Source organism: Staurois parvus, unplaced genomic scaffold, assembly GCF_062004578.1.
Source record: "Staurois parvus isolate SC_StPar_1 unplaced genomic scaffold, SC_StPar_1.0 ptg001202l, whole genome shotgun sequence".
Classification (NCBI taxonomy): domain Eukaryota; kingdom Metazoa; phylum Chordata; class Amphibia; order Anura; family Ranidae; genus Staurois; species Staurois parvus.
The window spans coordinates 475,973-487,763 of record NW_028318998.1 but is presented as its reverse complement, the minus strand read 5'-3'; the positions used below and the strand labels follow the sequence as shown (position 1 = coordinate 487,763).

The following is an 11,791-nucleotide window of genomic DNA, read 5'->3' as shown; positions in this document are numbered from 1 at the left end:
CCCTGTCTGCATGTTGTGGTCTGGGTGAGCGGATGAGAGGCAGAGCAGAAAAAAAAACTGGCCTGAGCTAAAGTAGACATTCCGTTTTGCGGGTTGGAGGAACCATGTCAGCTCTGGTATTGCTCTTCTTGGTCTGTAAGTGTTGCCATTTTTTATATATTTTATATAATCTTTTATTACCCTTTGATTGTAGCTACCAACTGCCCCTAAAGCTGGAACGCATATAGATCACGTTCTATATTTCACTCCTGACTCTACATTATGTCTTCAAACAATTTAAACTTTCTTTTTAATTGCGTCCTCATTGTATTTTTATGGTTTTTAATTGTATTGTTATTTTTTTTATGTTTTTTGCCTTTTTTATCTATTTTTTTTTATAAATTTTATTTTTTTTATGTTTTATGCCTTGCAAAGTGTACATTCAAACATTATTCCTAGTTCATTTTCCTTGACCTGGAGGGATGGCTTCTTTAAGCGGAATTTTTTGTCCTGATTGTATTTTTATTGTTTTTAATTGTATTGTTATTTTTTTTATGTTTTTTGCCTTTTTTATTATTTTTTATTTTTTTTAATAAATTTAATTTTTTTTGTTTTATGCCTTGCAAAGTGTACATTCAAACATTATTCCTAGTTCATTTTCCTTGACCTGGAGGGATGGCTTCTTTAAGCTGAATTTTTTGTCCTCATTGTATTTTTATTGTTTTTAATTGTATTGTTTTTTTTTTAATGTTTTTTGCCTTTTTTATTTTTATTTTTTTATAAATTTTATTTTTTTTATATTTTATGCCTTACAAAGTGTACATTCAAACATTATTCCTAGTTAATTTTCCTTGACCTGGAGGGATGGCTTCTTTAAGCTGAATTTTTTGTCCTCATTGTATTTTTATTGTTTATAATTGTATTGTTATTCTTTTTATGTTTTTTGCCTTTTTTTATCAATTTTTTTTAATAAATTTTATTTTTTTTATGTATAATGCCTTGCAAAGTGTACATTCAAACATTATTCCTAGTTAATTTTCCTTGGATGGCTTCTTTAAGCTGAATTTTTTGTTTTTATTTATTACTTTAAAAAAATATCACAATGGGTAGAGAATCGCAGGCAAAGTCCCATATGATATTTAGGCTCTGTTCATGCAACTTGAGTCACATGTGCATGAAAATCCCTTTTTTTTTTCAATGGTGCCTGTTTGCAGCAATGCAACTGAATTTTGGAAAAGGTTCCTGTACTATATATATATATATATATATATATATATATATATATATATATATATATATATATATATATATATACACACACACACACACATACATACATATATATATATATATATATATATATATATATATATATATATATATATATATATATATATATATATATATATATATACATACATACATACACACACCCATATGGAAGAATGGAAGAAAAATATGTTTTAAATATATTTTAACAATATTCTTCCCAAATATATTGACATATATTTGAAATGCTGCAATTTTGGCCATATTCAATATATTTCAAAATATATATATATATATATATATATATATCTCTATCTATATCTATCTATCATGTTGAAATTAATTTTTATTCCAAAATATATGAAAACTATTTTTAAAAATACATTTTCAAATATACTGTATATCTTTAAAAATACATTCAATCTACATCTCTGGAATGCATTTACAAATATATTAAAAAATATATGTTAAAATGACTGTTTTTATATGTTAAAAAAATCTGAAGAATATATTTTAAAAAAAATATTTTTCAGATATTTTGTAATATATAAAAAACGCATTTCAACCTGCAGTATGTATATATATATATATATATATATATATATATATATATATATATATATACACACACACTGCATGTTGAAATGCATTTTATATATATTACAAAATATATGAAGAATATTTGTAAAACTATATATTTATTAAATATATTCTAACTTTATTTTTGAACATCTAAAAAAATGCATTTAAACATATATTTTTAAATATACTTGTAAATGCACTCCATAAATGTTATTTAAATGTGTTTTCCAAAGACATATGTTTGAAAATATATTTTTTAAATATTCTGCAGATTCTGTTTAACATATAAAAAAGTAATTTTAACATATATTTTACATATATTTGTAAACGCATTCCAAAAATGTAGATATTTTTAAAAATACATTTTAAAATATACTGTATGTCTTTAAAAATACATTCAATGTACATTTTTGGAATGCATTTACAAATATATGTAAACATATCTGTTAAAATGACTTTCTTATATGTTAAAAAAAAATCTGAACAATATATTTAAAAAAAATATTTTGTACTATATAAAAAATGCATTTCAACATGCAGTGTGCGTATATATATATATATATATAAAAATATATTGACTACGGCCAAAATTGTAGTATTTCTAATATCTGTCAACATATTTGGGAAGAATATTTTTAAAAAATATTTTTCCTCCATGTGGGTATATCTATCAAGAAGGGGGCAAATACTTCTTCACAGCACTGTATTTTTTTTGCAAAACTTTGTAGCAGAAACTAAGGGAAACGTTTTTTTTTTACAAACAATTCAGTATTTTTTCCTTTATATAGTTAAAAAAAACAGTGGTGATTAAACACCGCCATAAGAAAGCTCTATCTGTCTCAAAAAAATTATATAAAATAATTTTGGGTGCAGTATTACATGACCAAGTAAAGATTAGTGTATAAATCCTGTATAATAATTAGTGAGACAGTGCAAAAAACTGAAGAGTGGCCCGGACAGGAAGTAGTTTTAATATATTGGTCTTCATGTGGTTAATTATGCAGAAAGCCAGGCATTATTATTCAGTTGTTTCACAACACCTAGGGGTTTTTACACATGAATGCGGCCACATTTCACGCTTTAGTGAGCAGGTTCAATGGCTACATTTAATTTTAGATATTGTTTATTTGTGCAGACAACTAACCACCAGCAGAAACACTACTGTGTGCATTGTGGTCCCAAATGTCCATACCCATATGGTAGAGAAATATATTTCCGATATATTTAGAAAAAAAATTATAAATGCAACATATATTTACAATATATTGGCCTACGTGAATATATTTTAACATGTATTCCACTAACATACTATTTTGAGGACAAGCTTTCGGGGTATGTCCCCTTCTTCAAAGTCCAAACAGTACTATTACAAATCACAAAGTTTAAGCAGAATGTTAGAAGGGATTGAAAAAAAAAAATGCTACAGATAAGATACATCAAAAGCGAGGGGGGGAGGGGGGGGATACTACACTCACACAGAGGGGGTCAAGCTTCAGCTAATAGATAGTCATAAAACTGCCATAATGGTTGAGGAATCCCAAGTCCAAGTTAAGGCCGTTATCTTTTGTTGACACAAAAGATAACGGCCTTAACTTGGACTTGGGATTTCTCAACCATTATCGGACAGTTTTATGACTATCTATTAGCTGAAGCTTGACCCCCTCTGTGTGAGTGTAGTATCCTCCCCCCCTCGCTTTTGATGTATCTCATCTGTAGCCTTTTTTTTTTTTTCAATCCCTTCTAACATTCTGTTTAAACTTTGTGATTTGTAATAGTAGTGTTTGGACTTTGAAGAAGGGGACATACCCCGAAAGCTTGTCCTCAAAATTGTATGTTAGTGGAATACATGTTAAAATATATTCACGTAGGCCAATATATTGTAAATATATGTTGCATTTATAATTTTTTTTAAATGTTAGTGCAAATAAAAAAAGTATCAGGGACAGTACTCAATTGTTTCTGTCGCAAATGCACTAATACGGCTACAATCACCTCAAGCAACATGTATTCCAAAAATGTAAATTAAAATATATTTTCCAAAGGCGTATATTTAAAAATATATTTTTTTAAATATATTTTCCAGGTATTTTTGAACATCTAAAAAAAATGCATTTAAACGTAGATTTTAAAATATACTTGTAAATGCATTTTGAAATATATTTCAGCATGTGTTCTGAATATATATTTAATAATATATTCACAAATATATTGAAATATATTTTTGAAATATATTTAATATTGCCAAAATTGTAGTACTGTGTGTATGTATGTATGTATATAAATATACTGTATATTTATTGAAATATATTTTGAAATATATTGAATATGGCCAAAATTGTAGCTTTTCAAATATATGGCAATATATTTGGGAAGAATATTTTTAAAATATATTTTTCTTCCATATGGGTATGTGGACATCTGTCCTTCCCACCTGCTATATGGTCAGAAATAGGTGGCTTCCTATCCATATAATTAGGTTCAGGTGTTTCCAGTGGAGGGAACTATTAGTTTTACAGCACACCCACATGGAAGAAACATATATTTTAAATATATTTTAAAAATACATTCTTAATATATTCTTCCCAAATATATTGATATATATTTCAAATAGTACAATTTTGGCCATATTCAATATATTTCAAAAATATATTTCAATATATTTGTGAATATATTATTAAAAATATATTCAGAACACATGCTGCAATATATATCAAAGTGTAATTTGGAATGCATTTACAAGTATATTTAAAAACCTATGTTTAAATGCATTTTTTTTAGATGTTCAAAAATATCTGGAAAATATATTTTGAAAAATATATTTTTAAATATATGCCTTTTTAAAATATATTTTCATTTAAATTTTTGGAATACATGTTAAATTATATTTGTGTAGGACAATATATTGTAAATATATGTTGCATATATAATTTTTTTTTTTCGAAATATATTGAAAATACATTTCTCTTCCATGTGGGCAGAAAGACATTTTAGATAATTGTGTGCTTCCGACCCTGTGGTAACAGTGTGGAGAAGACCTTTTTCCAGCTTGACAATGACTTGGGTTGAAGGATTTGGTGCAGAGGAACTCCAGTGCCTGCACAGAGGCCAGACCTCAACCCCCCTACTGAACATGTTTGGGATGAATTGTGAGCCATTTCTTCTCATCCAACCCCACCCAAGTGGAAGAAAAATATATTTTAAATATATTTTAAAAATACATTCTTAATATATTCTTCCTAAATATATTGACATATATTTAAGTTACTACAATTTTGGCCATATTCAATACATTTCAAAAATATATTTCAATATATTTGTGAATATATTTGGGAAATATATTTCAAAGTGTATTTTGGAATGCATTTACAAATATATGTAAAAATATATGCTGAAATTACTTATTTATCTGTTAAAGAAATCTGAAGAATATTTTAAAAATGTATTTTCAAATATATGTCTTTGGAAAATACATTTAAATTACATTTTTAGAATGCATTTACAAGTATATTTAAAAATCTATGTTTAAATGCATTTTTTTAGATGTTCAAAAATATCTGGAAAATATATTCTGAAAAATATATTTTTAAAAATATGCCTTTGGAAAATATATTTTAACCTCTTGCCGACCGCGCATAGCCGAATGACGGCTTCACCGCGGCCGGCCAGTTCTGAGTGGACGTCATATGACGTCCTCCCAGAACGCGCTCTCCTGCGTGCCCCAGGGGGCGCGCACCCGGCGATCTCCGTGATCGCTGTGTCCTACGGACACAGCTGATCACGTGATGTGGTGAAAGGCCGATCCCACCGGCCTTTTACCACGTGATCAGCGGTGTCCAATGACACGCTGATCACAGGGAAATGCAAGTGCCGGTTCTCGGCTGCACTTTCCTCACGCTGTCAGATCGTGAGGAAAGTACTGCCGAGAACCGGCAGTTGTCAGAGCGGGGATCGGCACCGATCATCAGGGCACTGATGATCAGTGCCCTGATGATCGGTGCCCAGCAGTGACACCCGCAAGTTCCGCCCAGCAGTGCGCCCACTAGCCCCGCCCACCTGTGCCCAGCAGTGCCCCCACCTGTGCCACTCTGCAGTGCCACCTACCTGTGCCCAGAAGTGCCACCTACATGTGCCCAGAAGTGCCACCTACATGTGCCCACCCACCTGTGCCCACCAGTGCCACCCACCTGTGCCACCCACCTGTGCCCGCCCAGCAGTGCCGCCCAGCAGTGCTGCCCAGCAGTGCTGCCAGTCAGTGCCACCAGTCAGTGCCCAGGGGTTGTGCCAGTCAGTGCCCAGAAGTGATGCCAGTCAGTGCCGTCTATCAGTACCCATCATCAGTGTCACCTATCAGTGCCGCCTATCAGTGCTGCATATCAGTGCCGCCTATCCGTGACCCCTAATTAGTGCTGTCTATTAGTGCTGCCTATCAGTGCCCATCAGTGCCGCCTATCAGTGCCCATCAGTGCCGCCTATCAGTGCCCATCAATGCCGCCTATCAGTGCCCATCAATGCCGCCTATCAGTGCCCATCAGTGCCGCCTATCAGTGCCCATCAGTGCCGCCTATCAGTGCCCATCAGTGCCGCCTATCAGTGCCCATCAGTGCCGCCTATCAGTGCCCATCAGTGCCGCCTCATCAACGCAAATCAGTGAAGGAGAAAAAATACCTGTTTGAAAAATTTTATAAAAGAAACAAATAAACTTTTTTTTTTTTTCAGATTTTTTGCACTTTTTTTAATTTATAGCGCAAAAAGTAAAGCACCCAGTGGCGATTAAATACCACCAAAAGAAAGCTCTATTTGTGAGAAAAAAATGATCAAAATTTCATATGGGTACAATGTTGCATGACCGCGCAATTGTCAAAGTGCGGCAGCGCTGAAAGCTGAAAATTGGCCTGGTAAGGAAGGGGGTATAAGTGCCTGGTAGGCAAGTGGTTAATTTACATTTTTGGAATACATGTTAAAATATATTTGTGTAGGCCAATATATTTTAAATATATGTTGTATGTATAATTTTTTTTTCTGATGATGATGAGGCGACCATGAAGACAGTGAAAACACTGTAACAATTCTTTTATTCCATTTTACCAGATAACTGTGCATCAGGAACAATAAACAAACCTTTTGTGACCTTCACGCCAAATTGGAACAAGATATTCCAGTATGAAGAAATCACTATCAGGTGTAACAAGGAATCAACAGAGACAAGGAATGAAAAATACAAGTGGTACAAAAACGGTGTTCAACAGAGTTCAAGACATCAGAGCATTTATATCAGTTCTGCCCTCCCTCATGAAGGTGGAAGATACCAGTGCCAGATCAACGACAATGAACGTAGTGACCCGGTGATTCTACACGTCAAAAATGGTCAGTTCAGCATTCTGAATAACTGCATCAGAGAAAACACATTTACAAAAAAAATTTTAAGATTAAGCAGACCCACATGGAAGAAAAATATAAATTAAGTGTATTTTAAAAATACATTCTTAATATATTTTTCCCAAATATATTGACATATATTTCAAATACTACAATTTTGGCCATATTCAAAATAATTCAAAAATCTATTTGAATATATTTGTGACTATATTATTAAAAAATATATTGAGATCACATGCTGCAATATATATCAAAGTGTAATTTGGAATGCATTTACAAGTATATTTAAAAATCTATGTTTAAATGCATTTTTTTAGATGTTCAAAAATATCTGGAAAATATATTTTGAAAAAAATATATTTTTAAATATATGCCTTTTGAAAATATATTTTAATTAAAATTTTTGGAATGCATTTACAAGTATATTTAAAAATCTATGTTTAAATGCATTTTTTTAGATGTTAAAAAATAAAGTTTAAAGATTAAGCAGACCCACATGGAAGAAAAATATATTTTAAATATATTTTAAAAATACATTCTCAATACATTCTTCCCAAATATATTGACATATATTTCAAATACTACAATTTTGACCGTATTTGATATATTTCAATATATTTGTGAATAGGCCAGAGTACTGGGTGTCATTCTGGACTCCAACCTATCCTTCCAGCCCCAAGTCCAATCTTTAACAAACTCGTGCAGACTCCACCTCCGCAACATCGCCAAAATCCGCACGTTCCTAACCCCAGAAACCACTAAACAGCTCATCCACTCCCTCATCATATCACGACTCGACTACTGCAACTCCCTCCTCACTGGCCTGCCTCGCCGCTGGCTATCCCCTCTTCAGTCCATCCTGAACACGGCTGCCAGACTCATTCACCTTTCCAACCGCTCTGTCTCCGCCACCCCCCTCTGCCAATCCCTCCACTGGCTTCCGATTGCGCAACGGATCAAATTCAAAATCCTAACGCTGACGTACAAAGCTGTCCACCATACTGCCCCGAACTACATCACTGACCTAATATCCAAGTACCGCCCAGCACGCACACTCCGCTCCTCACAAGACCTCCTTCTCTCTAGTTCCCTGGTCTCCTCCTCCCATGCCCGCCTCCAGGACTTCTCCAGGGTGTCACCCATCCTCTGGAACTCCCTGCCCCAACCCATCAGATTATCACCTACTCTCCTCTCCTTTAGGCGCACCCTGAAAACCCATCTCTTCAGGGAAGCCTACCCCACCCCCTGCTAACTTGCCTCCCTCCTCCACTCTTCCCCCACAGCTATCTCCTCCTGTGCCACCACCCCCTCCCTCCTAGATTGTAAGCTCGAAAGAGTAGGGCCCTCGATCCCCTCATGTTTTGCATTGTATTGGTATTGTTCTGTCACATGTTCTGTCTCCCTTTGTAATGTACAGCGCTGAGCGAACTATTGGCGCTTTATAAATACTGTATAATAATAATAATAATAATAATATATTATTAAAAAATATATTCAGATCACATGCTGCAATATATATCAAAGTGTAATTTGGAATGCATTTACAAGTATATTTAAAAATCTATGTTTAAATGCATTTTTTTAGATGTTCAAAAATAAAGTTTTAAGATTAAGCAGACCCACATGGAAGAAAAATATCTTTTAAAAATACATTCTTAATATATTCTTCCCAAATATATTAACATATATTTCAAATATTACAATTTTGGCCGTATTCAATATATTTAAAAAATATATTTCAATATATTTGTGAATATATTATTAAAAAATATATTCAGAACACATGCTTTAATATTTATCAAAGTATAGCTTGGAATGCATTTGCAAGCATATTTAAAAATCTATGTTTAAATGCATTTTTTTTAGATGTTCAAAAATATCTGGAAAATATATTTTGAAAAATATATTTTTAAATATATGACTTTTGAAAATATATTTTAATTGAGATTTTTGGAATACATGTTAAAATATATTCACGTAGGCTAATATATTGTAAATATATATCGCATGTATAATTTTATTTTTCTAAATATATTGAAAATATATTTCTCTTCCATATGGGGAAGCTTAAAAGAGGTGAGCAAAAAAAAAAAAAAACTGCTGTCAATTATTTTGAAACTGGAACTAAAGTCTTCAGTAAAAAACCGTAAACAGGTAGGTTCTTTATTGCCTAAAAGGCTTGCAACGCCTCAACCGCAATAAAATCAACCTGGGAGCAAAAGGTGACGAGCTGGCAACTCGTTCTCCCAATAAAAGTACTTTAATAATAATAAAAGTTTTATCTGTCTAAAAAAAATGCTAAAAAATTCATATGGGTGCAGTGTTGCATGACTGCGCAATTGTCATTCAAAGTGTGATAGCGCTGAAAGCTGAAAATTGGCCTAGACAGGAAGGGGGTGAAAGTGTCCGGACTTGAAGTGGTTAAAGTATTTTTGTCGGGAGAACGAGTTGCCGGCTTGTCACCTTTCACTCTCGCGCTATATAAAGTGCCAGAAAGACACTGTGAGCTTTGGAGCACCATTGGCCTACCTCATCACCTAGGTTTACACTCTCGTTAATAAAATCAAACCACCGGCTTGCTAACATACTGCGTCAGTTAGTCAAGATGGCCATAGACCTGCCATAGATGGCCATAGACCTGCCATAGATGGCCATAGACCTGCCATAGACCTGCCATAGACCTGCCATAGACCTGCCATAGACCTGCCATAGACCTGCCATAGACCTGCCATAGACCTGCCATAGATGGCCATAGATGGTCATAGACCTGCCATAGATGGTCATAGACCTGCCATAGATGGTCATAGACCTGCCATAGATGGTCATAGACCTGCCATAGATGGCCATAGACCTGCCATAGATGGCCATAGACCTGCCATAGATGGCCATAGACCTGCCATAGATGGCCATAGACCTGCCATAGATGGTCATAGACCTGCCATAGATGGTCATAGACCTGCCATAGATGGTCATAGACCTGCCATAGATGGTCATAGACCTGCCATAGATGGTCATAGACCTGCCATAGATGGTCATAGACCTGCCATAGATGGTCATAGACCTGCCATAGATGGCCATAGACCTGCCATAGACCTGCCATAGATGGTCATAGACCTGCCATAGATGGTCATAGACCTGCCATAGATGGTCATAGACCTGCCATAGATGGTCATAGACCTGCCATAGATGGTCATAGACCTGCCATAGATGGCCATAGACCTGCCATAGATGGCCATAGACCTGCCATAGATGGTCATAGACCTGCCATAGATGGCCATAGACCTGCCATAGACCTGCCATAGACCTGCCATAGATGGTCATAGACCTGCCATAGACCTGCCATAGACCTGCCATAGATGGCCATAGACCTGCCATAGATGGCCATAGATGGTTATAGACCTGCCATAGAAGGCCATAGACCTGCCATAGATGGCCATAGACCCAGAAGTTAAGGAAAAAATTTCAGCACCAGCAAGGGACCTCGGACCATTGAAGAAGAGGTAAGTATTGGGACTTTAGTTGAATATAAGGTAATAGAGGTGATCCCAGCAGTTCCCAACTCCTATGTAATATCAATAACAGGAGTTGTTACATTAGATTTCATGTGCAGCTCCACCTGCTGATGCAACCTGGTATTGCTGTAACTTTACTTATCAAAGCAATGTACAGTAAGTCCTCCGGGCAATGCAGCCATTATAAATAGATGAGGGTTCTGATGTTACTCCAAAGACATGCTGGTAGGTTAATTGGCTCCTGCCTAAATTGTCCCTAGTATTTGTATGCATGAATGTATGTTAGGGACCTTAGATTGTATGCTCCTCGGGGGCGGGGACTGATGTGAATCTACAATATATATATGTAAAGCACTGCGTAAATTGACGGCTATATAAGTACCTGTAATAATAAATAAATAAAATGTTGCTTATGTTAGGATTTTGGGACGGGTGTCATGTCTTGAAGTGTCCTAACTTTTCTTGATATCCTGTTTAAGTTCTAAAGCTATTTAAGTATTAATGCGAGTTCATCGAATGTATCTTTCCTCCAGATGGGGTCATCTTGCAGGCTCCTGTCTCTGTTTTTGAAGGAGAATCACTACATCTCAGATGTCCCAGTGTTCCCGGATATAACTACGATGTTCAAAATATAACATTCTCTAGGAACGGGAAGATCATACAAACATCAGACCGAAACTCTGATTTCTATGTTGGTAGAGTGACGGCGGATATGACCGGCAGATATCGCTGTGAGAAGAGATTGGGCTCTACTTCTGATCAAATAATGTCTGACGAAACATTTATTGATGTCAAAGGTAAATCTGAAATCAGAAGTTTCCATAGATGGGACACAAATTGCACAGAGGGGTTGTTTTACGAAAGGCAAACAGGCATTCCAAGAGAAGTTGAACTTTTCCTAGAGCTTAGGGAATGTGATAAAATTTTAAGTGTTACTAAACCCCGGACCACACATTCTCTATATGTGGTCTCCCCGGACCCTGCATTCACTATATCTGCTCTCCCCGGACCCTGCATTCACTATATCTGGTCTCCCCCGACCCTGCATTCACTATATCCGGTCTCCCGGACCC

The 11,791-nt window shown here is 34.8% G+C and overlaps 1 protein-coding gene across 1 annotated transcript in view; it reads left to right on the top strand.

The window, feature by feature from the left end:
* Positions 1–11,791, top strand: part of LOC149438231 (high affinity immunoglobulin gamma Fc receptor I-like) — a 43,402-nt gene continuing 31,611 nt past the window's right edge. Inside the window, exons 1-3 of the mRNA XM_089660104.1 lie at positions 1–135; positions 6,919–7,194; positions 11,252–11,515. Coding sequence (XP_089516230.1) covers positions 105–135; positions 6,919–7,194; positions 11,252–11,515 — 571 coding nt within the window. The 5' untranslated portion in view covers positions 1–104. The remainder of the gene's footprint in view (positions 136–6,918; positions 7,195–11,251; positions 11,516–11,791) is intronic.